The following is a 26,758-nucleotide window of genomic DNA, read 5'->3' as shown; positions in this document are numbered from 1 at the left end:
CCGGGGGTGCAGGTGCAGGGAGAGCTCGAGCCTTGCGGGATCCTGGGGATCATATGTGTAGCAGACTTGTTTCCGGCTCCCTGCAGGCTGCTGCTTCTGGTGCCAGAGTGAATTTGGCACCTGGCCCTCCTGCGAGGCTGGGGAGGGGGAGAAGAAAGGCCAAGCCCTCCTCGCCGCAGGCAGGAGATTCAATTCTCCCTGGGTGTGCACAAAGACCGTTTATCTCCGGAGCAAAGCCCTGGTAACCACGGGGCAGAGCGTGAAGGGCTGATTAGGGGCTGTTCGAGGAGGGGTGCTGGGGTCGCGTGCAGGCACTTCCCTTCCCATTTCCAGGGCTTTCCATGGTAATGGCTCCTATTCTCCTCTGTTGTTAGGACGTCACTCACACGCAGCTCCAACGACATCTGTCAAAACACGTCTCCCTCTGTCCTTGGCGCTCCCAGGGAAGAGAGATCCGTTGGCCCCATAATGAGCCTGACATCAATTAATCATCAGCCTTAAAAATTAGCATCGTGGCAGTATATGTTGGAGGAAAACGATTCCCCAGATGGAAGCAAAAATAGCCTGTGTTATCTCCCTCCTCCCGCGGGATGTGGTAACAATAGATCTACTAACGAGCCTGGAACTCGTTAAGCTGGGTTTGCCCCCCGAGGTGCTCTGCGTCCTGCCCAGTCTCTTCTCTCGACGGGGCTATTGAGGGACCCTCTGGTGCAAGGGCTGATGACCTACCCTGGGGTCCGGCCCTGCTGTCAGCTGGACCCTCATGGTGCACATCCCCCAGGCTTTGCAGAGAGCCCAGGATGTGCTTGCAATGCTGAGCCCCTTCCTGAAGCTGAATGTTTGGAGGGGAGCAGCTGTTCCAGGATCTCCCTCTTCTGGAGTGAAGGATGCTCATTCCTGCTGGGCTGAGGTGGGGGTTCAGCTGGTGCCTCAAGGACGTGTCCCACGCTGGGAGAGCAGTCCCTTGTCCCTCTCCAGAGTGAGAGCTCTGAGGACTGCTGATGCTCACAGCTTAGTGAGTGCCAGCTCTGATATTCAGGAGCTTGGCAGTGGGCTGGAGGTTTCCAGAGATGCCCTCTCTGGGGAGTGGCTGGGGCACCTTCTCTGGAGGCTCACAATGAGCTGCACTTTGTGCCTGTGCCATGCTGGGATTTTCCATGCTTGGAGCTGCACTTCCTTGCATCCAGGCGAGCTGTAGCCCCAGAGAGCAGCTCTGCTGCCTGTAGCTGCCTGCCACTCTGGTTGCCCACCCCAGGTGCCTGGGAGATGAAGAGCCCCCATCACCAGCTGTGTTTTGGGTCCATTTGAGTGTTTCTGATCTTTCAGTGTGGAGCAGCTCCACAGGCTGCCAGGGAAGCTGGGGAGGACATTTTGCATTCTTGCTGGAGACACATGAGGACTCTGGCTGATCTGGTGATGGACAGACAGACCAAGTGTCTACCAGAGCCCAGCTGAGGCCGGGGAGAATTATGTTTGCAACGCATTGCTCTGCACAAAGCTCTCAGTCACAAGGCAAGGGGGACAAAAGGCTCCCTGTTCGCTCTGTCCCAGTGGGTGCAATTCCAACAGTTAAAAAGCAAATGTGAGTTGTTTGTCTCTGTGAATATAAAGCTTCCCCAAGCATGGCCGTATTCTGGCTGGGAATGGAAAATTTGGCTCTGCTAATGACTGTTCTCCTACAAAGCAGAGCCAACTCGAGCTAAGAGCTGCCCAGTCAGGCCCTTCTCCGCTGGCCCTGGTGCAGAGATGCAGGCTGGGGAGGGCAGAGCCTCTGGGGCCTGATAAATGCCCTTTCAGCCAGACCTGGGCACCCAGTGGGGAGGGATGAGTGTGGGGACCTTGGCCTCTTGTACACAGGGGTGACTGCCACCCATGGGCACCCTGCCAGTGCCTAGAACCTTCTCCTGTGCCCAAGGGATTCATTATCATTGACAACAGGGAGCCCCAGGCAGGGGGACATCAGATCTACTCATTTGGGGCATCTGACTGAGAGTCCAGGGGCTACTGTCACAGGGGCCTGGGGTGAGGGTGGGTCTGGGAGGAATGACTGAATCATGTGCTGCACCTGGGCTTGGGGTGTGGCCGCATCCCCACCATCTCCATGGATGATCCCCAGCAGTGATGGGGCTGTTGGGATGGCTTTGGTGCTGATGAGGAGCATACCCTGTGTCTGCCTGCATGGGGCTGCCCTGGGGGCCTGTGGTGCTTGTCCCCCATGTCCATGACTGTGCTGAGCACAGCCCGTGGGCGTCTCCTCCTCCCTAGCTGCTCCTGCATTTCCCCATTCTCCCCTTGGCTCTTCAGGTCACAGGGCCTTTGGAGAAGGGCTGTACAGGGTGAGGGAGGGTCATTATGGGGTTAGGACATGGCTGTCACCTGCACAGGCCATGTGCCCTCCATTTCCTGCAGGGAACCCAGATTGGTCCTTGATTCTCTGTAAGCAGTGGGTGCTGGATTCCCCATGCACCCACATCCCCCCTCCTCCACCAGGCAAAGCTTGGAGCGAGAGCTGGCGACGTCCCCAGATGCAGGGCACATCTGGAGGGCACCAAAGCAGTTAAGTGAAGGGCTGATTTGTGCTATAGAAACCCGCAGTTCCTTCCTTTGATCCTCTGAATCAGCCCATTGCCTTCCTCATATAAAGCCCCATTTATCTCTGCTCTTCCCAGTAAGTTTGAAGGCGGTCTCGGCTCGTGGCTCCTCAGCAGCAGCGAGGAGCCCGGCTTTCTCTTCCGCTGAAGCAGAATCAGGTGAAATCTCTATGGCAACTGGCAGATGACAGGGAGTCTTGTTGCCTTGGAAATAAGGCAAGGCAAAAAAAAAAACCCACCCAAAAAGAGCCATCTGGAATTTTGAATTTCCACAATGTCCAACCTGCGTCTGGTGATGTGTGGGGAGTGTGAACCCGCTGCTGCCGGCTGTTCCGGGGCCTCTGTGCTGGGGCCTGGCTGTGCTGTTCTGCCTCACCCTGGGGAATAAGGGCTTTTTTCCGTTTCTTCCCCACTTTTTGGCTTTTTTTGCTCAGGGTCTGCAGCATTGCCCTGACCATCTGCTGGTGGCTGTGGGAAAGGTGTTGTGATGGGGATGCTGAAACCAGGCTGGACACAGCTGTGCTGTGTTGGGGGCCAGCAGGGCACTAGCACACCTTGGTAATGCACAACTGTGAGGAGAATGGCAGGCTCCAGGGCAAACTGAGGGATGGAGTGCTGTGTGACCAGTCTGACCCTCCTCTGTCAGCTTAGCACAAATCCCAGGTGCAGTGACCACTGGTGACACTGTCTCCGTGTTCCCAAAGCCTTGGGGCTGTCAGCAGGGAGTTAGTGTCATCGTGTGTGACTGCTGCTGTGTGTGCCACTGGCCAGAGGCTCGGGGCATCCCTTGGAGCATGGATTTGGCCTGTTAACCTACCATCCCCCTCCTTCCCAAGCTGCACAAGTGTTTGCATGGATTATTTTGGAGATCTGTGATGCTGGGGACAGGGGTGTTGGGATGCTCCCGGCTCCTCTGATGCTCTCGGGAGCAGCTTTGGAGGCAGGTGTGACTCAGGGGTGAGTAGTGCCTTGTGCAGAAGCAGAATCTGTCCCAAAACATGGGACTTTGGGCTCCCCCAGCTCATCAGCACAGAGGAGCACAGAGGTGAAATGCCTGGACATGGAGCAGCTAGAGGCTCTGGATCTGGAAAAGGAGCTGTGGTTTGGATGTGCAGGTGGGGTGGTTTGGGGCCAAGCGCAGCATCCATTGAAAGAATAACCCACAAATGGGCTGGAGGCCCAGTCTGGATCTCTCCAGTGGATTCACTTGGAAACTTGTGTATGGGAGAGACCCAATTAAGTAGATTTATGGCTGCTCTAGCCTGAGAAAGTCTGAATCCCTTTTAAAAGCTTGGCTCACTGGAGCCAGACGGGGTCCAGGCTCCAGGTCTCTCAGCCCTGCCCTTGTTATGAGCAGTGATTCTCAAGGCTTAGCAGCCACGATCGCCCCTAAAGTGCTGATTCGGCTCAAGTCCCAGCCTGTCATTGCTGCACAGCTGCTTATTGTCTGCTCTCACCTGCCAGCAGGGAGGTGGTGGCCCCCTCCCACAGTGTGGGGCTGCCCCTGCCTGTGCTGGTGGCAGTGGTGGGGATGGTGGTGGTGATGATGCCTGCAGTGGTGGGGATGTTGGCAGTGATGGGGATGGTGGTGGTGATGATTGCTGAGATGATGACTACAGTAGAGGGGTGCAATGATAGTCAGTGAGTGCAGGTAGGGAATTGGCTTCCTCCCCCTCTGCAGCCACCGTTGGAGCCTCCTGCAGAGCCATATCAGGGTGTCTCTGACATGGCTCTGCAGGAGGCTCCAACGGTGCCCTTTGAAGAAGGGTCCAGCTACATGTGAGACGTGGGGTGGCTGTGCCAAACCAGAGCCCTGTCACCTCTCTGGCTCTGGCTCCGCAGGGGCTGGTGCTTCCTGGGGGACTTGGGCTCTGCAGGACACGTGCTACCCCCACAGTGCTGCCTGCTGTAACCCCATTGTCTCCCCCAAGACTTGCTGCTGGCCTCTCTTCTCTCAGTCAAGGGCAAGTGCAGAACGTGCTGGGCTGTGTCCAACCTCCTCCCACAGCCTTGCAGGGCTACGTGCAGAGCAGCACCATGTGTCAGCCTGCCTTGGTGGAGTCACAGGTGGGGACCTCAGGTATCTGCAGCTTCCCCTGCACATCACCATCGCTGATGGCAGGAGGCTGTGCTTCCATGTCCATGGGGAATAGCACCTCCAACTCCACCAGCTGAGGGGCTGCTGCTGTCTTTCAGGGAATGGTGGCCAGGCTTTCCCCAGCCATCTGCCTGGGGGCAGCAGAACACCAGTCAGATGTCCAGGTACCCCAGTACCCCATTACCAGGGTGCTGGGTGGCCCTGTCCTTGCCCATCAGGGATCAGGACCCTCTCCTGACACTGCTGCAGAGGATGCAGGGCTGGCAGCCAGCTCTCTGCTCACACCAATGAAAGTAATAAAACCAGGAGTGCTAATGTACCTGCTGCCTTCTGGGTGGGGCAGCAGGTTTGCAGGAACGAGTGTGGTGCTTTCCCAGAGCGCTGAGCAAGTGTGGAAGATGCTCTGCCCAGCTTGGGTGCCCTGGGACATCTCCAGAGAGAGAGGGGTAATTTGGGGCTACTGGTACATCCTTGGTGAAAGCATGTAGGAATTTCAGGGATGGGGCTTGAGCTGGAAAACAAGGCCAACACTGCAGAATGGCAGTCACCCCACAGAGCCCTGTTAGCCATCTCCACTGCTCATTCTGCCTGTTTGGGAGCTGTTGGGGGGAAAAGACAGGTAAGCCCCAAAGAGAAGGATTGCAGGTTGCAACCATCCCCCTGCCCAGCCATCCAGGAGTGGGAATCAGAGCTGGATGTAATAATGCAAGATAAGGCCATTTACTCCATTCAGGAGGACTGCAGGTGGCACACCCAGATGCTGGTGAGAGTCCCAGGCTGCAGGGTGTGAGTGAGGAACCCACAGGGCTCAGTGAGGTTCACACTGGGCTTGGGCTGTTGGGTTTCCCCTCGGGTGGTCTCCAAGTGCCAGAGTGGAAGGTTTCCAAGAAAAATACCAACAAAACGGTGCCTGTGCTGATTCATTCATAAACAGGACTGGGAGCAGGGGCTGGGGCAGATGGAGGGAGCAGTGTGAGTCTGCTCGAGGGTTCGTGGAGCCAGGGAGTGCAGCGGGGCCGGAGGAGGCTCACAGCCCCATGAGAATGGGTTTTATTGCAGAGTTTATTAGTGGATTTTTCAATGCACTGGAAGGAATTGAGCAAGCAGTTAGAAATGTTTTCCAGCCTGGGGAAATTCGTTACAGCTACTGTGTAATAGGGGCCCACCGGAATGACTCAGGAACACCACGCAGCCTTTCCTGGTGAATTCCTGCTTGCTGGTGAAATCTTTACTGGGCCAGCTGGAGTCCTTTCCTAGTTGGATCCTCTGAAATGAGACCAGTTGGGTCACAGGGCACAAGAAAACACAGGTGTGAGTGCCATGCTCATGCTGAGTGCAGACGGTGCACCCCTGCAAGCCTGGCACCCTTGTGCCCGTGTTGGTGTCATGTCCTGCTGTTCCACTGCCTGCATATGAACACATGGGCACATGTGCAAGGTCACAGGCATAGGTGATACTCATGCAGACATGCATCTTTCTGCAGGCTTTTGCTGCCATGTGGCCCCCACATGAATGATGCAAACACACACACACACACACACACACACGAGTTTCTGTGCTAAGGCACATGGGGCACACGTGTCCCACGCATGCAGCCCTGCCTCGCCCCAGCAGGAGCTGGTGGCCACATGCTTCTTTGAAATGAGCTGTCAGAGCCATTTGGAGTTGATTATTCCCTCATTCCTTGACGTACTTGGCCACGTCGGCAGCACCCGGCTGCGGGGCCAGGGCTGCACCCCGACACACGGACAAAGGAACTGCTGCTGCTTGCTCTGGGAGGTGCAGGGAGAGCTGGACATGAGCACAGCCTGGAGCTCCCCGGCCTTGTCCAGCCATGGTTCTGTGCTGCCCTTCACAGTCAGACTCACAGCAAACAGTGCTGTGCCCTGAGCCAGCCATTCCAACACAGCTCTCTCCTTCTTCCTCCTCCTCTTCTTCCTCCTTGGCTGCCTCTGTATCCCACCTTGCAAATGCTCCTTCTTGTGGTGGTGGTACCTGCTGCTGCCCCAGCTTGGCAGGCAGGAGATGGGGGTGATGGGCACTGTATGGGTCAGGGCCAGGCGCCCACAGTGCCAGGTTGCTGTGTGTGTGTAATGTGGTGGTCAGTGCTGGAAGCCATGCCAGGGAGTGCTGCAGGTCAGGGGGTGGTTGGGGCTGGGCTGAGGCTTCCTCCCTCAGTTTCCTCGAGTGCCAAGTGGAGCTGTATCATATTTGCTGATGTTGAAGGGCTCAGTTGAGAAAGGAGTGTTGAGTGGGAGCTCTCAGCTGAGTGAGAGTTGCTCAAGCACAGCAGAGGGTATAGGCAAATGAGAGCCAGCCTGGCACAGGGACAAGTGATTTGGGCAATGGGCTCTGGTGACCTCCCAGTGCAGGCCTGGGGACAGTGGCTGCATCTCATGGCTGCCCTGTGCATGGTCAGAACGGGGGACAAAGGGCCAGAGGCAGCACTCCCTTCCCTCTGTAACAGCAGGATGGTCAGAGCCTGTGAGAACAGTGGAATCTGCTGAGGGGCTGTAGGCCAGCCTGGGGCTGGGGCAGGGAGACATCAGTCCCTGAGCCTGCAGCTCCAGTGGAGTGGGGAGTGCTGCAGAACACATCCCAGCCATAGCTGCTGGGAAACTGAGCCTGGCCTAGGCTGAGTGTCTGACTGACCCTGCCACGGCATGGGCTGAGCCTTCTCTGCTGCTCCATGCTCCAGCAGCTGGAAACATCTGGCTGCACAAGCTTACTAAATCGATGTGGGGAGGAATCCAGCGCTCTCCTGCTGTTCCCACACTTCAGCCTCTCCCAGTGGCTCCGGTTTCGACTCAACTCTGGCATGCGGTGACTCGGTGAGCTCCGAGCCAGCCCCTGGCCCCTCGCTGCCCCTGGGGAACAGGGGCTGCAGGAGTCCCTGTGTCACCACCAGGACAGCACTGTGGGGGCAGATGGTGGCACTTCAGTGCTAGCAGCAGGATGTGTGCCAGAGGTGGGTGAGCAGCTCTTCCAGTCCCAATTTGGCCCTTTCCAGGGTGAGAGCTGCTGCTTTTCCTGGAGTCTAGAGTGACCTGGACTGTCACCCAAGAACTGGGGTGATCTCATCCAGGCATGGATGACGAATGGGGCAATGGATGAAGCTGGGGATGTGGGTCGGTGTCATTGCCCTGGAACTCTTGTCCCTGAGCAGTGGGATGCTGCTTTTTGCCATTGGTGGCCCAGCAGCAGAGCAGTGCAGGGTGTCCCTGTGCTGGCCCCTCAGTCAGGGCAGCTGGGGACACAGGCAGGCTCGCCCCACTGCTCCTGGGACTGGGATGGCCAGAGCAGCCCTGCTGGCAGTGGCGCCCGGGGAGGAGGCAGCACCAGGCCCGCGCTGGCTCTGTGCCTGGGGAATGGCTGCGGGTGGCCCTGGGGGAGGCAGACGGGGCTTTGGGAGGGAGCCATGCCCAGGAGGAGCACGCTGCCGAGCTGGCAGGGTGGGAGCCACTGCCGGCGCCAGGGGACAACAGTGACTCTTCATCCCGTCCCACTCTGCCCTGGCCCAGCACGCAGGGATGTGGCACTGCCAGAGTGTGTGTGCCACCTTCTCTGGCTGCAGGGGCTGGGTGTGGGTGACAGCACCCGCTGAATGGGGCCAGGGTAAAGGAGCTGAAGGTGCCAAGTCCTTCCCTGCATGGAGACCCGCCTGGGGACACTGGGTTTTGTATTGCTGGTATTGCTGTTCCCTGAAGTTCAAGGAGCCCAAATCTCCCACTGCCCTACCCACTGCAGCGTGACAGCCAGGGACTGGCCACAGGTTCCTGCCCTGCCATTTCAAGCCTGAAAATCCATCTTTGCAGGCAACTTGGGGGCAGGACCTTGCAGCTTTGAGGTGCCAACGCAATGTTTTCTTCCCCCAGTAGACAGGCATGGTGTCCCCTTGTCCCTGGCTGCAGAGCAAGGTGGGTGCCACCCTTCAGCACTGAGGGCCTCTCGAGACTCTCCTGCACCCTGGTTCCCTGTGTGCAGCCACCTCAGCTACATCCCTGTCCTGTACTGCCTGTGCATCCCCATCCTGTGGCTCTGGGGACCACTTGGAGTTTCTGTGCCTTTGATTAATTCCTCCACTGGTGCAATGGATGAAGCTGGGGATGGGGGTCAGTGCCATTGCAACATGCACTTGGAGCTTCTGTGCCTTTGATTAACTCCTCCAATCTCCACAATGGAGATTTAATAATGAGTTAATAATGACTGGTATCCTACTGAGCCAGGTTCTGGGTGCTGGACTGGGGTGATTGGACACATGCAGGGATGGGTGTCCTTACGCTCCGACGTGGCTGGCCATGCTGGGTGCCCTGTGGGCTCACCAGCCCTTTTACCTCATCTACAACTGACTTTAACTTGCTTCATTGAACCCGTCTCATCGGGCTGTTCCTGCCTGTCACCCCCTTCATGCATAAATCAGGGTCGCTTCACTGGTCTGAGGTGCTCCTGCCCAGGCAGGTGGACAAGGGGAGCCTGGGGATGAGGTAGCACCCATGGGTGCTGCCTGAGGTGTGGCCAGAATGTGATGGGGACAGGAACACACAAGGAGCCCTGCTCGAGCACTGGCATGTGGCTATGCCTTGGTGGGGAGCTGCTGGGGTGTGTGCTGGCACTGTCCCCCATCCCCTGTGCCTGCACTGGGGTGTGTGCTGGCCCTGTCCCCCATTCCCCTGTGCTTGCACTGGGGTGTGTGCTGGCACTGTCCCCCATCCCCTGTCCCTGCACTGGGGTGTGTGCTGGCACTGTCCCCCATTCCCCTGTGCTTGCACTGGGGTGTGTGCTGGCACTGTCCCCCATCCCCTGTGCCTGCACTGGGGTGTGTGCTGGCCCTGTCCCCCATTCCCCTGTCCCTGCACAGGGGTGTGTGCTGGCAGTGTCCCCCATCCCCTGTGCCTGCACTGGGGTGTGTGCTGGCACTGTCCCCCCCTCCCATCCCTGCACTGGGGTGTGTGCTGGCACTGTCCCCCATCCCCTGTCCCTGCACTGGGGTGTGTGCTGGCACTGTCCCCCATCTCCCATCCTTGCACTGGGGTGTGTGCTGGCCCTGTCCCCCATTCCCCTGTGCTTGCACTGGGGTGTGTGCTGGCACTGTCCCCCATCCCCTGTCCCTGCACTGGGGTGTGTGCTGGCAGTGTCCCCCATTCCCCTGTGCTTGCACTGGGGTGTGTGCTGGCACTGTCCCCCATCTCCCATCCTTGCACTGGGGTGTGTGCTGGCACTGTCCCCCATTCCCCTGTGCTTGCACTGGGGTGTGTGCTGGCAGTGTCCCCCATCTCCCATCCCTGCACTGGGGTGTGTGCTGGCAGTGTCCCCCATCCCCTGTGCCTGCACTGGGGTGTGTGCTGGCAGTGTCCCCCATCCCCCTGTCCCTGCAGTTCACATGGTGCCGGTGCCGTTGCAAATCCTGAAGTGCTGGTTGCCACGTTACATTAGGAGGAGCCACATCCCATGTCCCTGACGCCTGCTGTCACTTCAGATCCGTGGCAGGCTGCAGCTGAAAGGCCTGAAATCAGGGATCAAAGCCGCAGTGGCACGGCTGTTAGTGCCCGGGGTGCACGTGAACAGGACAGGGACTTGGGGCTGGAGCCATGGCCCCGAGCCCACAGCACTGCTGGGGCTGTGCCAGGAGTGACCTCCTCCTCTGTGCAGGTGTCTGTGTTCTTACACATCTGTGCAGGTGTCTCTGGGCAGGGTGCACACCTTTGTGTGTGCAGGTGGATGTACATGCTTGTGGAGGTGCCTGTATATATCTGCACGTGTGCACAAGTGGTTGTGATGTGGGTAGATGCGTGTTCTCGTGTGCACTTTGGGGGGTGCATGGCTCTGTGTGTGTGTGTACACACCCATGCCAAGGGTGTGTACACCTAGAGAAGTCCCAGGGCAGACAGAGCTTGGGGATCCTAAGCTCTGGGCTGTGCCTGTGGGGGCTCAGTCCCACCAGCTGCTCCAGCCCTGCACAGAAGCAGCCACTCCTTCGTGAGTGGGGCTCAGTGTCCTCCAGCCCCTGACATCCCCTCGGTCCCACTGCCTGCACACCAAGTGATGCTGCTCCAGCACTCATGTTCCCAAGCTGGAGCACCCCTGGGGCCTGGGGGATGCAGGGGCAGGTTTGGGGACATTGTTCCAGGACTGCTGCTCCTGTCACCTGTGTGGGTCCTGTGGCCCCACCTGGTTTCTGCCAGCTCATCCTTTCTGGACTAGACATCACCATTCCAGCTGCATGCTTGGGAGTGGCATTTCAGGGTTGTGCAGCTGCAGCCTGGTGCCAGACTTGCCCTGTCCCTTCCTAATGGGCAGAGCCGGGGCTGTTGGTCATGGTCGTGGGCAGGGGGGTGCTCCATCCATCCATCCATCCATCCATCCATCCATCCATCCATCCATCCATCCATCCATCCATCCCTTTAAAGCCTTCACCATGTCTCTCCACAGACCCCGAGTCCCAGAGGAAGAGGACAGTGCAGAATGTGCTGGACCTACGTCAGAACCTGGAGGAGACCATGTCCAGCCTAAGGGGCTCTCAGGTGTCTCACAGGTGAGGCCCCAGCACCAGACCCCCCCCCAGCCCCTTCCCCACAGTCAGTGTCATTCCTGGGGCAGATGGGAAGCAGCTCTGCTGCTGGTGAGGGCCATGTGGGTGGGAGGGAATCAGTGGTGCTTTGTGACCTGGGGACCCTGTGCATGGAGGCTTGGAGAGAAGCCCCCAAACCCATGGGGTGTCCATGGTGCTGCAGCAGAGTCCTGTCCCCTAAAGTGCTCTGGGACAGAAAGGCTGGGGAGTGCTGGCAGTGAGGGGAGCTAACAGAGCAGAGAGAGGGGGTGAGGTCTGTTCCCAGTGGTCAGGTGACCCTGAATGGACCACCAGAGGTGAATATATCACCTGTACCCACCCCAGTTTGCACCAGAGGCTCCATCCCTATCTATGGCTTAGTTTTTCTCTGTAGGGTGATGATGGAGGAGCTCTCAGCCAGAGCCCAGGAGCAGAGGTGGGGGTGCCCTGGGGTACCCTGCCCAGACTGGAGCGAGGGAATGGTGGTGATGGGGACAGGGTGAGCACTGCATGGACAACCAGGGCACAGTGTCTGCGTTTAGGGGGCTCTGACACACGTCTGGGACTGTCTGTGGCCCCTGGGTCACTCACTTGAGATCTTGGACGGTTTCTGCTTCACTCTGGATTTGCAAGGTTGTGTGGGTGTTTGCCGGTTGGGAAAGTGGGGATGCAGGAACATCCTTCTCCTGGAGTATGTTGCCACCTCGTGGTCTCTCTCGATCCCGCTTTTTGTCTTGGAAGGGACAAAAAGCAGCAGCCTCCTCCCACCTTTCACCCACCATTCACCATTACAGACCTTCCCGTGTCAGCCCTCAAGCAGCCTTGTCCATGATGAAGCAGCCCTTTGACCTCCCCTTTCATCGCCTGAAATTTCTAGACCTTGGAGACCCAGCTCACCCTTGCTGTGCTTCCTGGATGTTTTCCAAGCCAGGAGCAGCAGAGAGCTGTGGCAGTGGGATTTGTATGGGGCCACAACAATATTTTCTGAGCTGGCCATTTCCTGAAATGATCCATTACATCTCTGCCATCCCTTTGCTCAGTGCAGGAGCTGGGTCAGAGCCCAGCACTGCTCATGCCAAGCCAGGGCTGCGTTGTGTTCATTTAGCTTTCATCAAATGACAAGTGTCAAACTCCACCCCCCTCCTCACTCCAGCACTCAGCTCCTTCAGAAATCCTTCTCAGATCAGGTCTTAGGAAAATAGGGCGAGGACATTAAGGGTGATTAAATTAGCATTGCTGGTGGGATTTGAGTCTTCACTATCACTTCCTTTCCTTGATGAGCTGTGAGTATATCACATGGTGGATGCCTCAGCTGCATTCCTGCTGTGGAGAAAAATGGCTATGGATAGCCCAGGGATCCCTACCCTGCTCTCTGTCCCTTTCAGCAGGACTTAAACATGTGAAGATCTTCCCTCTTATCCCATGACAGCTGAATTTATTTGGAAGCTTTTTTTATTCCAGTAGCCCAGAGCAGCCTCGGCAGCTCCCTGCATCCCTCCAGGAGCTCCTCTGCGGCTGTGAGCCAGATTTTCCTTTCCCAAAGCTGTGTCAGCTCTTCCCTGGTACTTTGTAATTACACACATACCCACTCATTCTGCTCTTGGGAACACTTCCTACAAGTCTGCCCAATGCAGATGTCATCTGCAAGTCCTATGGATGTGCCTGCATTGCTGGTGTCCTGTAGCTGCTTTGGGCTCTCTCTTTATTCATTCCTCAAATTTCTCTTGTTACCCTCACTGTGTTCTTCCTTCCAGTGGCTGAGGGCTCAGTCTTTGCTGTTCCCTTGTTAGAGCACAGTGTTATTCCTGAAAGATGTCACCATACTTCTGGCAGCAGGGCTGCATGAATGTCCTTGGGGCTTAGAAAATCATGAAATCACAGAGTCACTGAGATACTCAGTGGACTTGGAAGACACTTGGAGAAACTCTCTAAGATCAAGTCCAACCATTTCCCCATGTTCACCATTACACCATGTTTCCAGGAGCCACATCCACATGTTTTTTAAACACTTCCAAGGATGGTGACTCCACCAGTGCCCTGGGCAGCCTGTGCCTGACCACCCTTTCAGGAAAGAAATTGTCTCCAATATCCAACCTAAACCTCCCCTGGCACAACTTGAGGCCATTTCCTCTTTTCCTGTCCCTGTTCCCAGGGAGCAGAGCCCAACTCCTCCCCAGCTCCTCCCTCCTGTCAGAGAGTTGTGGAGAGCCAGAAAGTCCCTCCTGAGCCTCCTTTTTTTCCAGGCTGAGCCCCCCAGCTCCCTCAGCTACTTCTGGTGCTCCAGACACTTCCCCAGCTCTATTGGCCTTCTCTGGACACGCTCCAGCCCCTCAATGTCTTTCTTGTCATGAGGGGCCCAGAACTGAACCCAGGATTCGAGGTGAAGCTTCCGTTCCTCCTGCTCAGACATGGTTGGCATCTGCTCTGAGCTGCTGGGAGCACATCCTCAAACAGCCTTTGTGCTGCTGACAAAAACAAAACCCTTTTAGCTGCCCCTTTTAGTTCCGCTTTAACAAACTTCCTCGTTTTTTTAAATGTAGTTCCCTGTTTTAGATTCAGTGCTGCAGCCTGGGTTTGGCTTTGGGTGCTCCTGCAGGAACCTTTAATCCAAGCTAGGGAATAATTTACTGATAGTAGTGTTTGGAGCCAATTTGAGGACTGTGGGTTCCCAAGGAGCTGCTCTAAGAAGTAATAGTTTCTCGTGGCCAAATTTAGTTTTAGAATCACTATTTGCCCAAAATACACCCTGAGAGGCACAGGGAGTGATGGAACTCCCCATTTCTGAAGTGCTTGTGGGCTCTGGGCTGGCTGCTGAGCACTGTCCTTGTGAGCAGCCCTCTCTTGGGGTCATCTTTCCTGCCCAGATGTTGGGGGTTCAGTCTGCAGGGGTTCAGTGTGAGGTGCTTCTGCAGGGACTGGTCCCAGGTCTGTCCCTCGGCATCCTTTCACTCACAGCCTCCACTCCCTGGCATGGCCCACTGTCACATTCCCTGGGATTGGTGCCACCACTCCAGCTTGTCCTGTCCTGGGTCTGGTGTGATCTTGAGGTGCAGATGTTGAAGTGCTGGAGGAGAAGTGGCTGAGCAGAAGCAGCCCAGACACAGGGGAGCATGTTCAGGCTTTCCACTAAAGGTGCCCTATTAGATCCACTAAAGGTGCCCTATTAGATGAGTTCAGCAGAGCTGGATTTTGGGGCTGGAGCCAGTCTCCAGAATGGTGCTGATCCCTTTCCCAGATGTGTTTGCCACCAGTCCCTGCTCTGAGGTGGGTGGACAGGGCTGTGGTAGAGTGTTGCTTTTGTAGATTGACTTGAGCACAGAGTCCCCATCACATCCTATGTCCTATTCCGCCGTCCCTGGGGAGACATGGCATCACTGAACACCATGGTGTGCATGTCCCAGCAAGTCCTGGACTGTGGGACACTGGGGTGGCACTGGGCAAGGAAGGAGGGGACTGTCTCTTGCCACCTGAGATGGAGATGGTCCACGACAGACAGCGTCCCTGCAACCACAGTCCCGGGAGCCTCTGGCCTTGCCTGGGTGCCTCAAAATGGGCAGTTTTGGTATCTGAGCACTTGCAGACCAAGTTCTGGGGGTTGAGGCAGGCACAGATCTCCCCTGCCCCCTGTGCCCTGCCCTAACTCCCTGACTGCCTGTCCTTGCAGCTCCCTGGAGATGACCTGCTATGACAGCGATGAAGCCAACCCACGGAGCGTCTCCAGCCTCTCCAACCGCTCGTCCCCTCTGTCCTGGCGCTACGGGCAGTCCAGCCCGCGGCTGCAGGCCGGGGACGCGCCCTCGGTGGGGGGCACGTGCCGCTCCGAGGGCACCCCGAGCTGGTACATGCACGGCGAGCGCGCGCACTACTCGCACACCATGCCCATGCGCAGCCCCAGCAAGCTGAGCCACATCTCCCGCCTGGATCTGGTCGAGGCGCTGGACAGCGACGACGTGGAGCTCAAGTCGGGGTACATGAGTGACAGTGACCTGATGGGCAAGACGCTGACGGAGGATGATGACATCACCACGGGGTACGTGCCTGTGACAGGAGTCCTGGCCAGACTGGGGCTCTCCAGGAGTTTCACCTGCTCCAGTTCACCTGGCACAGTGGGGGTGGATGGAGTGGAACAGGGGTTACAGCCAGTCTGGTTAGGATTGGATCGTGTCCCCACATCCCAGGAGATGCTTCCCTGCTAGCAGTGCTGGTGGTGCTGGGCCAGCTGGGTCTTCTTGGGGCTCCTGAGCCAGAATGAGCTGCTCTCCCAGCATGTGGGAAGTGCCCAGCTTGATCTGGGTGTTCCTGGAGCAGGGAGCTGAGAAAAGTGCATGGTCTGTAACTGCAGAAGCCCTGAGCCACAGTCCTGCTGCTTTCAGAAGTGCTCTTCAGTTTACACCAGTCAGTCTGAGTGGCTTCCTGTGACCCAGGCACTGTGGGGGTGTCCTGTGGGACTCCTGGTGGTCCATGGTGGGAGAGGCTGGGTCAGATCTCAGCACCCCAGTGAGAATTGGGCACTGAGGTGTCATTGCTGATGGATGACTCTAAATGGACCAAGGTGTGCTGCTGAGCAGAGTCCCTCCTTCTGGGACCCCCATCAGCCTCCATCCCTCTACCCATGGGCCCAGGGGCATCTCCTGCCAGATGGGCACAACCCAGCACTCCCAGGGCTCACGTTTTCTTGCCAGATGTGTCCAGCTCCTGCTGCACTGTTGAGGTGCCCCTGGCTCTGGCAAGAGTCCAGGGTTTGAACATGTTGGAGGTTTCCTGTTTCAGCACAGCAGAAAATAAATAACGTGGGCATTTGAGCTGTCCCAGAGCCCGATGAGGTATTTGGGCTCCTGACAGTGCTGCTTTGGCCCTCCTAGGGTGGCTGTAGTCACATCAGTTTGCTGCAGGATAGAGCAGAGCCTGTGGCTTCTCACCCATCTTGGGGCCAGTGCGCCCTAGATATGGCCTGTAGGTGCTTGTTGCAGTTGCAGGGGACACAGCTTTGGCTATCTGCTGGCTTCTGCCCCTGCCACGCTCCAGCTGTGGGCTGAGAGTGTCTGTGGCACCGTGGGTGTCAGACCCATCCTCCCCATGGGCATTGGCTTTGGGGGCTGCCCTGTGCTTGTGAATGAGGGAGCTTTGTGCTGGTTCAGCACAGACCCTCCTATAGATCTTAACCTATTGCTTGGCAGCCAGAGGTCCCACGTCACCACTTGCTGCCACTGGGCACTGGACTGCGAGGTGTGACTGGCAGTGGGGTGGATTTGGGCTGCCCTGGATGGCTGAGGCTGCACCAGGGCTGGCTGTGGGGATGAAGGGTACACTGCTCCCCATCTCCCTCCTTGTCTCATCTTGGTGCTGCTCATGCAGGCAGATAACCTTGGGGTGCCCTTGGCTTCAGAGGCAGTAGAGCAACACTTTGTATTCGTGAATCACAGAGCAGGGGGAGTGTGGGCAGGGTCAAAGACCCAGGACAGCTCAGCCCTGCACTCCTATGGGCAGGATTTACTTCTCCTTCAGGAAGGTACAAGCTTTGGGGATGGATCCCTGCATGGCTGAGCCTCTGTGAGGCCCTGGCAGCACCACAATCCCCTGGTGTGGGTGAGGCTGTCAGTGCTGCGGTGAGCTGGACCATGGGCAGGTGCCACAGTCCTGTTCCTGTGCAGAGTCCCCAGCATGGGGACTCCTGGATGTGCCTGGAGTTCTCTGCCATGCCAGAGACAGACTGGGTGTTCTGCACTGGGTACCCTCCCCAAGGAAGGGTGCAGGAGTGAGCCAGGGCAGCACAGGACCCTCTTATCTGCAGGGGCATCTCCTGGGGATCAGCCATTTCACTGGGGTTGTTGCAGGCACAGAGCCATGTAGTGACCTACACAGCTTCACAGCTTCATCCCCCACAGCCCCACAGCAGGACTTGGGGGGGTCTCCCAGAGTGGGCAGCATGGCAGGGTCTCTGTCCCAGAGCATGCCTTTGGCTGGGTGCTGGGGTACACTGAGGTGCCCTCTCCAGGAGCCTGCACACTCTGGGTTCAGAGCCCGGGAAGCAGAGCAGGAGCATTCCCTCCTGCCAAGAGCCAGATAGGACAAGGAGCTGGCCAGGAGCACTCATCCAGCACAGCCCCTCATCCAGACCCCACTCAGCCAGCACATCCCTTCACCCAGTGCAGCCCCTCATCCAGCCTCCATCATCCAGCACAGCCTCTTATCCAGCACAGCCCCTCACCCAGCACAGCCCCTCACCCATCACAGCCCCTCACCCAAACCCCTCACACAGCACAGTCCCTCACACAGCACAGCCCCTCACCCAGCACAGCCCCTCATGCACAGCCCCTCATGCACAGCCCCTCACCCAGTGCAGCCCCTCACCCAGCACAGCCCCTCACCCAGCACAGCCCCTCATGCACAGCCCCTCACCCAGCACAGCCCCTCACCCATCACAGCCCCTCACCCAAACCCCTCACACAGCACAGTCCCTCACACAGCACAGCCCCTCACTCAGCACAGCCCCTCACCCAGCACAGCCCCTCACCCATCACAGCCCCTCACCCAAACCCCTCACACAGCACAGCCCCTCACCCAGCACAGCTCTTCATGCACAGCCCCTCACCCAGCACAGCCCCTCACCCAGCACAGCCCCTCATGCACAGCCCCTCACCCAGCACAGCCCCTCACCCATCACAGCCCCTCACTCAGAACAGCCCCTCACCCAAACCCCTCACCATGCACAGCCCCTCATGCACAGCCCCTCACTCAGCACAGCCCCTCACCCAGCACAGCCCCTCATGCACAGCCCCTCACCCAGCACAGCCTCCTCGCTGGCTCTGACCTAGAAAGCGGCACCGCCGCAGGCCCCATCTCGCGGTGCTGCTAATGCACCGGGCAGGAGCGGCTGCTGCAGATGGGGCCGGCAGCCCCAGCCCGGGCCTCGGGGCAGCGTCCCCCGCACCGCGCCGGCGCACGGCCCGGCTTGTAGGGCAGTAGGTCAGAGACGGCTCAGAGGACGTGGTGACACATCCCTGTCCCTGTCCCTGTCCCTGTGGGACACACAGATGTGTGGGATGTGCCCCGGCATGCCCGTGGCTCGGCGGGGAAGCAGGCTGGAAGGAGCGAGGGCTGAGGTAGGTGAGACACGACTGGGGCAAGGGGATTGCCTGCAAGGTATCGCGGTGGATTCAGCTGGGTGGAGGTTGGGGTGAGCCCAGCCAAAGAGGCTGTGGGGGACTTTAGGCCCAGCTCAGAGAGGGAGTGGGATGGTCAAGTCTGAGCAGGGATTGGCTGGGGACACCCGAGACACCAGCAGCATTGCTGTGCTAGCCAAATGTACCAGCATCCTGGCTCCCTGCCCAGCTGTGCCTGCATCCATCGGCATAACACTTGCCACTCCTCTCTACCTGCTGCTGGTTTCAGGATTTAGAAAGCTCTTGCTTTGGCCCCCTGCGTGGCAGCACATATCTTTTGTTCCCAATATCACTATATCCTCCGTGTGCACTGCATCAGGGCAGGGACCTGGCACAGGGAGCACCCACCAGGATGCTCCCTGTGAAGGGAGTATGTGACTGAAGGGATGGAAGGGGTGCTGTTGCTCTCCTGCCCTGTCCTGCCTGTCCTTGGGGCCCTAGGCAGGGCATGTGCAGAGATAGCACCCAGTCTTGGGCTGTTTCTGTAACAGTGAAACATATTTACTCCCTTCCTTGGTCAGCTCTGGTTCCTATGCCACTATTCAGTGGCCACTGTTCCCTGCCCTGAGGCCAGTTCCAGGAAGGGTGTGGTGCCACCTGTAATGCTTTCCCACTCATCCAGGCTGGGGTTGTTTCCTGAACATTGGAGGTCACCCCACCAAGGTCTCTCCACTGGGAACTTCCCCAGGGACATCTCTGTCTGCACAGCCACAGCATGGGTGCCTTTGTGTGCAGACCTGCATGTGAACCAGGCAGTGGTGAGGAGAATGGAGCAGGCCTGATGTGGTGTGTCCTGAGTAGTGGCTCAGCACCGTCCCTGGGTGTTTCCTAGGGCCAGTTGGGTCACAGTGGGAGTGAGTGGGATGCTGCAGTGCAGTCAGGAGCTCATGGGGTACAGAAGCAGCTAGCGGGGCTGGCTGCTGAGTCAGCACCTTCTGCTGCGGTGGCTGCAGGAGCAGTGATGATGGTCTGTGTGTGCTGCAGTGCTGTGGTGTGGAGGTGTAGCTCTGCAGCCAGTCCCCGGGGCTCTGCATGTCCCTTGGGGCTTCCAGAGCACTGGGGGAATGTTTGTGTGACCCTGGGACTGCTGTGATTTCAGGATGTCCTTTTGCATCTCGTTTGTTGGAGGCAGAAAGGGAGGCAGCATTGCATCCCACTGCAGCAGTGGCAGCATCTGCACCCTCATGAGCTGGGTACTGCCCTGACTCTGCTTGTGGGCATGAAATGGAGCTGAGGCAGCAGCTTTTGGAATTGGGAGTGCAGGGCATGCTGCTAGCCCACAGCACACCCCGGGCACCGTCCCAGGTCAGTGTGATGGTGCTGCTGGCAGCCAAGCACTGCAGAGCCTGTGGTCCCCTCCAGCAGGGCTGGGGGCTGCCAGCAGCATCCTCCCGGGAGGGATGCTCTGGAGCTGACACCCACTGCGCTCTGGCTGGCCTGGCTCCAGCTTCCTCGCAGCTCCTCGGGCTCGGGCTCGGCACAGCCTGTAGGCGGGAGCAGATGTTTGGCTCAGCTCCCCAGGAGCAGCAGGGGAGTGGCCGCCCTCCTCCTGCCCCGAGCAGGACTGGTGCTGGAGCCTGCTCCCTTCCCTCAAACGCCCCTTGCTCCGCTTTGGCTAGTCCAGGATGACCCCATGTCCTGTCCCAGTGAGCCCATGAAGTCATTCCTCATCAGGGACATCCCATGGGGCATGGCTGTGGCCCTGCACGTGGCCTGGCGTGTGTGTGGGACCCTGGCTGGCCAGGGAGCAATGTTGTATAAATATTTGCTGGGCTGTGCTGTGTGCTGGGCTTGGCGAGTTCCTCCCGCCAGCTGGGTACAGGGGACGCTCCTGGAAAGGGGCCCCAGGGCCCCACTGAGCATCAGCACCTTCCTGTGCACTGCTTTCTAGCAATTCCATCCTTTGGGGTTTGGGTTGAGGCACCCAGTGCTGATCCCTGGCCCCTGGGGATGTGACAGCAGCTGCATGAGGCATGTTTTGGGAAGGGAATCCTGGGGCTGTGAGGCTTGGGGGTACAGGGCACCTGGGGGTCAGTGACACCCAAGATGCAGGAAGCTGCTGGCCCCTGTGGCTTGTTGATGAGGCTGGATACGGACACAGGGCAGAGCCAAATGCAGGGTTGGACCTCACACACCCATGTGCCCTGGGGAAAGCTGCTGGGGAGAATCTGACCTAAACCTACCTGCCTCTCTGCATGCCACCTGGGGACCTCAAGACCTGGCTTTACCATGTGCCACCCTGCTGCCTGGAGGAGCCTGGCTACTCTGGACTGAGGTGTCCGAGGTCACCAGCTCGTCCAGACAACAGGAAAAATAGGAATTTCACAACCGAGCTGAGTCACTCTGCTCCCCACCCCGGCACTGCCCTGGGACTCTCTGAGCATTGCACGTGGCCTCTGCAGCCCCGGGTGCCGCCATGGCCCGGGTGAGGCTCCACATGTCACCGAAACTGCCAGCGGAGATCCCCGCACCGGGACACAGTTCCTCCAGGGTTTCCACCACTTGAGGGGGAGCAGAGGGGTGACCAGAGGTGAGCTCTCAGCCAGGAGTGTGGTTGGGGTCCATGGCTGATGTCACTGCAGCAGGCAGTGAGTGCTGGCTACCCCCCCATGGCCTCAGCCTCGCTGCCGCAGGGAAATCAGACCCCACTGTTACTGAGGTTGATGGTGCAGGGCTGGGGTGGAGGCACAGCCTGGCCATGGGTCCCCCCTTGCAGGGACCACACTCAAGGGTCCTGTGGCAGAGTCCTCTGCACCCCTCAGGGTTCTGGGGGACCAGAGACCAGAGGCAGTGCTGCCTGGAGAATGGGGTCCTGAATCAATTGCGGATGTGATGTTGATCCTCTTCTGCTGGGGAAGCTCAGGCACGTCAGATCCCCCTTCCCTACCTCAGTTTCCCCATCTGCCGGATCTCTGCAGACTCCTGTTCCTCTGAGTGCAGCTTCAGAGAAAGGTGACAGATCGTAGTACTCAAAATCCAAGCAGGAGACACCTAGGGTCAAGGTAGCCTGACTCTCTGTAGGAGCTGGAGTTCTCTGAGGGGGTACTTGGGGGTCTGGGGGGCATCCTGGAGGGTACAGAGGGGTTTACAGGGCTGTGGGGATCAGGGAAGTCAGGGAGTGTTGTTACACTCTGGTTCCTGATGTGGATGTGAGTGAGATGCAGAGCCCCGCCCTGCCCACATCCATGGGGAGCTCCCAACCCCCTCAACGGGATTTATGAAGCTAATTGTTTTTTCTGCCCCATTAAGTGGAGGAGAGGGGGAGGGTGTGAAGAGCCCCTGCTGTGCCTGTGCCTTCCTCACTGCTCCTATCTCAAGTCACAGCATGCGCTGGGGCTGGGAGCACCAGTGCCACAGAGCCCCCTCAATGCCAGTGATCTGCTGATGTGGGGTGTGAGACCCCCTCAGTGCAAACCCTGCATTTCCTCCCCTGCCACAGGAGGAAGGGGCCGGGGCAGACCAGGGCTTGCTTCCATGCAGGGTGGGCTTCAGGATGGCAGCGGGGAGCTGGCTGGACCAGCCTGGCAGGGACATGAGCGTCCGGAGCCCTGGCTGGTGCCAGTGGGTCTGGGTGCTACATGGGCAGGTATCTGTGCTGGTATGAGGTAGGTGAAGCAAGGAGAGTTCAAAACCATCCAGCTCCAACAGCAGCCTGTGCTGAGAAATGTGCTGGGGGTATTCCTCTGTACGGGGCTCAGTGCCTGTGCTGGTGCCCAAGGGTCTGCTGTGACCAGCAGCAATTCTCTGCCATTATCTCACAGCAGGCCCATGGCTCTGGCTGGGTCAAAGCTGCCTTTCTGAGGGGCTGTGCCAGGCTGGCTCCCCTGCCACCTGGGATGCCCAGATTTGCCCAGAAGCTGCTCTGAGCACTGCCTGAGCCGGCCGTGGTGGGGCTGAGGCAGGCAGCCAAGAGAAGAGGAGGGAAGGGACAGCATCCGGCATGGTGCCAGGCCGGAGGGACCCGAGGGATGCGGTGCTGGACGGGCTGTGCCGCCGCACCCATTGGCGCACGCGGCTGTGGGGCCGTAACCGCAGCTCGGGCTGGCTGCACCACCAGCCCCGGCCATGAGCTCCTGCCAGGGCTTGCTGGGTGTGGGCACGAGCTGATCAGTGGGGACAGGGATGGTCAGGTACCCCTGTCCGAACATGCCATGCCGGGACAAGCCCTGTGTGGTGAGTGATGGGACAGTGGGGAAGGAGCCAAGAGGCGTCACCGTTGCTTCAAGGAAGGAATTACTTATTTCCCAGCCTGCAGGGTCTGGTCTGTCTTGCCAAGGCTGTAGTTAACTCTCTCTGCCCTACGTGGCTGGGCTGGCAAAATTGTCCCTGGTGTTACCATCCCGGTGAGGACCCTACCCTGCAGCATGGCTCTTGATGTGATGGAAGAGAGAGAGAAAAAAGGGACAAAAGTTGGGGTTTTGGTCAATGAAAGGCAGAGGAGGGCAGGCATGGATGTCCTTTCTGGGGATGAGCACTGAGGTTGCTGGGAGCAGTGGGTTGCACCCCACAGTGGGACCCACATCGAGGAGGTGGTTCCTTTGGGGACAGAGAACAGGGCGGTTTGGGGGGCACAGGTTCCAGGTCCAGTGCTGAGGAATGCCTTCTGGTATCACACAGCGGGCTGGACTGGGGATCACTGGTGCTGTGTTTGGGGATGTGAATCGTGGTTTGGGGGCTCTGCGGGCATTTGAGGGGACGCTGGGGGACACCAGGGACAGGGGTCGGGGCCGTGGGCTGCGGGGCAGAATGCGGAGGCATGGTGGCGGAGCTGAGGCGGGCGAGGCTTGGAGCCGAGACCCCGGTCCCGTCCCGGCGGGGACGGGGAGGGGCCGATGGACGGCGGAGGGGGTCCTGTGCCGCTGTCGCTTTAAGGCGCGGGCAGCGGGGCGGTCCCGCCGCCCCCCGCCCCTCTCGGCCGCCCGGCGGGGCCGCGCCGCGCCGCGGGCAGCACGATGCTGCGGGCGGGGAGGCCGCGCCGCGCCCCGCGCCTCGCCAGCAGGTACGGCACGGGCAGGGAGCGGGCACCGCGGCGGGCGGGGGCGCGGCCGGAGCTCGGCCCCGGCAGACAAAGCCCCGCGCCCCGGGGCCGCTCCGCGGGCGGTGCTTTGTCTCGGCCGCGCTGGGGGGGGGGGGGGGGGGGGGGGTGAAAGGGGGGGTCGGGGCAGCGCGGTCGCGCCCGGCACCGCGGCATCGGGGCATCGGGGCGGCTCCCGCTGCCTTCCCATCCTCCGCCCCGGCACCCCCATCCTCCGCCCCGGCCCGCGCCCCGCACCTGCAGTACGGCCGGGCCTGTCCTCCGCGGGGCTCCCGGGGCTCTGGTGCCTCCGCACGCCGAGTCTGACCCCGGGACTGCCGAGCGCGGGGCTCCGAGTCGGGGTGCGGCCGGGGCGGGGCGGAGCATCCCCGCGCACCGCGCCGCGGTCCCAGTCCATCCTCCGCTCCCTGCCGGTGCAGCCGCCTCCCCGCGGCGGGCTGGGGCCGGGGTGCTCGTCCCCGAGGCCGTGCGGGTCCATCCCGCCCTCAGCGGGTCCCGTCCGCCCGCCGGCGCCGCGGAGCGCGGCAGGACGGTCACGCTGCCCTTGAGCATCCCCGTTCCTGGGATCTGCCGCGGGGCTGCTGGCGGGTAGGTTCGGTGCAGGATCGTCTGCAGGAGCTGGGAATGGCTCTGGATAAGATGGAGGGGATGGAGCACAAAGCAGAGGGTCAGTTTTGCCCCGGAGTGACAGTCTGACATGGCTGCCCCTTGTTTGAGGGTTCTGGGGGCCAGTCGAGGTGCCAGGGCTCAGCCATACTCCGGGAGTTTGTACATGCTGCGGGGCCAGTGGTGCTGTGGTTGAGGCTTTCCTTGCTGTGCCGCATATGGCATACACATACCAGCTAGGGGGATCCCTCAGTGCACCAGCTGTGTGCCCCATAAGAGAGTCAGGGACACCCTCACAGTGTGCAGCTGGCTCCCCAGCCTCATGCCATGGTTTTAGTGATTTTGGGATGTGACCTTGCTTGTTGTCTTTTCTTGGCACAAGGTTGTTGAGGAGGATTTGGAGTCACCTCCTGCCTTGGCCTAACCTCCGACCCTCTGCCCCTTTCTCAGTGGCTCTCTGGATGCCCAGGGCAGTGGGGGTGTTGCACGCATGGCTGGGAGAGTGTTTGGGGTTTCCCTGCCTGGCCCCAAAAAGCCAGACTGAGACACCCAGCACCACATGTGGCCTCAGCTGTGTTGCCATAGGACACAGTCCTCTGAAGCCTGGCCTCACTCCTGGCACTGCCCACTGCCAGGTGATGCCAGGCTGGGAGATCCTGGGGTGAAGATTTCCATCCCAGTGGGAACTCACCCTAGGCATAGGGCTGGTGGTAAGACATGGCTTGGAGCTGAGGAGCTCAGCAGCATATCCTGAGTGCATGATCCTATTGAAATCCCTTCCTGGGCAGCAGCACCTGCTGGCTCTGTCCCAGAAGCTGCTGTGGGGCCACAGGGGGCTGTGTCCATCCTGGCTTTGGCCAGTCTCTGATGAACTCCTCCCCTATGGAAAGAGCAGGACACGCAGTGCAGGTCTTACGGTGTTGGAGCTGCCTCTGTTGGTGGCTGTTGCTTTTGCTCTGCCACTGCTATTGGAGCTCTGCTGTTTGCTGGGCTTCACTTGCACCTCTGTGGCCCTGATGCAATAAACAGACATCTCTTGCAGAGACTAGGGCTGGCTGCAGCTCCCAGCTGCACTCCTACACCACAGCTTGTCACAGAATCATGGCATGGTGTGCGTTGGAAGGGACCTTAAAACTCATCTTGTGCCACTCCCTGTCATGGCCAGGGGCACCTTTCAGTAGGTCAGGTTTCTCCAAGCTCCATCCAACCTGACCTTGAACATTTCATTGATGGGGCAGTCACAGCTTCTCTGTGCAGCCTGTTTCAGTGTTGTCTCCCCCAGCCCCTCACAGGCCCTGGGAGGCTGCGAGGCTTCACTGACCTACTCAGCTGCTGACCTGAAAGGTGCTGTGCTCATCCTGCTGGAAGGTGCTCCGTGCCTGCCTGTGCCAGATCGACATGGGCACAGCCCAGTGCTGTGGAACCCGCTGTGCCCTTGGGGCACCCAGGCAGCTGCTGCCCCAGTGTGATGCTGACTGATGGCCCTGCAGATGGGCTTCTGCACACTTGGCTGAGCCCCAGCGTGGAGCAGCCACCTTGGCACAGCAGCAGATCCCAGACTTGCTGCCTCTGGCTGCTGGGGGCTGGAGAGGGGCAGTAGGGCACAGTGGGTGGGGACCACCCCAGGGAGGATGGGTGCTACAGAGTGGTTGGTTTGTTTATTCCAGCAGTCCTGTCCTGACAATCCCAACCTGCCTCCAGGGTCAGAGCAGGTTGCCGGGGGCTTGTTGCCAGCTGTGGATGTCCCTCCATCCCTGCCAAAGCTCCACAGAGCCTTAATGGGGAGAAGCAGGGTCACTGAGGCTTGTGTGCCACAGGAACACGAGCCAATTCCACGGCTGGACTGGAGCCAGCCATGGGCCCTGCATGCCATGTCCTTGCCATGGGCACTACCAGGAGCCCCTGGAACAGGGAGATCCTGCCGGTGGTGGGACCCATTGGGTGAGCAGGGGTCTGATGCTGTCTCTCCCTCACAGCTGGGATGAGAGCAGCTCCATCAGCAGCGGCCTCAGCGATGCCTCCGACAACCTCAGCTCAGAGGAGTTCAATGCCAGCTCCTCGCTCAACTCCCTGCCCTCCACCCCCACCGCCTCGCGCAGGAACTCGGCCATAGCGGTAGGTGCCAGTGGCACCCAGCCCCTTTCCAGCACCTATCCCAGCCTTCCTGCCACACCTTGGTGGGACAGAGGGCATGGAGGGTGCCAGTGTGAGGAAACAAGGATGGCACAGGGTGTCTGCTGCATCCTTCTCCCAGCTGGCTGATGTTCTCTGGGGATGGGTTTGGGGTGGGTGCCAGGAGTGCCCCTGACTCTGCTCTACCCCCAGCTGCGCACGGACTCGGAGAAGCGCTCACTGGCAGAGAGCGGCCTGAGCTGGTACGGTGAGGGTGACGAGAAGGCACCCAAGAAGCTGGACTACGACAGCAGCAGCCTCAAGATGGAGCATGGCTCCTCCAAGTGGCGGCGGGAGCCCTCGGAGGGTGGAGAGGAGGGGTCCAAGGGTGGTGAGCTGAAGAAGCCTGTCAGCCTGGGCACCCCGGGCTCCCTCAAGAAGGGCAAGACTCCTCCAGTGGCTGTGACCTCCCCCATCACTCATATGGCCCAGAGCACCCTCAAAGTGGCAGGTAAAAACCAGTTTGGGCAGGGTCCAGCTCCTTTAATGGAAAGAATGTTGGGTGCTGTCTTTGTGTGCCTTCCCCAAGCATGTGGGCTATGGGAT

General features: G+C 59.3%; 1 protein-coding gene across 4 annotated transcripts in view; it reads left to right on the top strand.

The window, feature by feature from the left end:
* NAV1 (neuron navigator 1) overlaps positions 1–26,758 on the top strand; it is a 75,310-nt gene that overhangs the window by 33,708 nt on the left and 14,844 nt on the right. For 3 of the 4 annotated variants that reach the window (XM_071450462.1, XM_071450461.1, XM_071450463.1), the window contains exons 5-8: positions 11,119–11,221; positions 14,901–15,266; positions 26,017–26,155; positions 26,366–26,663. In XM_071450462.1, coding sequence (XP_071306563.1) covers positions 11,119–11,221; positions 14,901–15,266; positions 26,017–26,155; positions 26,366–26,663 — 906 coding nt within the window. Of the gene's footprint in view, positions 1–11,118; positions 11,222–14,900; positions 15,267–23,277; positions 23,399–26,016; positions 26,156–26,365; positions 26,664–26,758 lie in introns of those variants that run through there. The other variant, XM_071450464.1, reaches the window with a different exon arrangement.

Source organism: Agelaius tricolor, unplaced genomic scaffold, assembly GCF_023055355.1.
Source record: "Agelaius tricolor isolate 1412-34295 unplaced genomic scaffold, bAgeTri1.0.p SCAF_30, whole genome shotgun sequence".
NCBI classification, from domain to species: Eukaryota; Metazoa; Chordata; class Aves; order Passeriformes; family Icteridae; genus Agelaius; species Agelaius tricolor.
The sequence above is the reverse complement of the archived record's forward strand: the minus strand, read 5'-3'. Positions and strand labels throughout refer to the sequence as shown.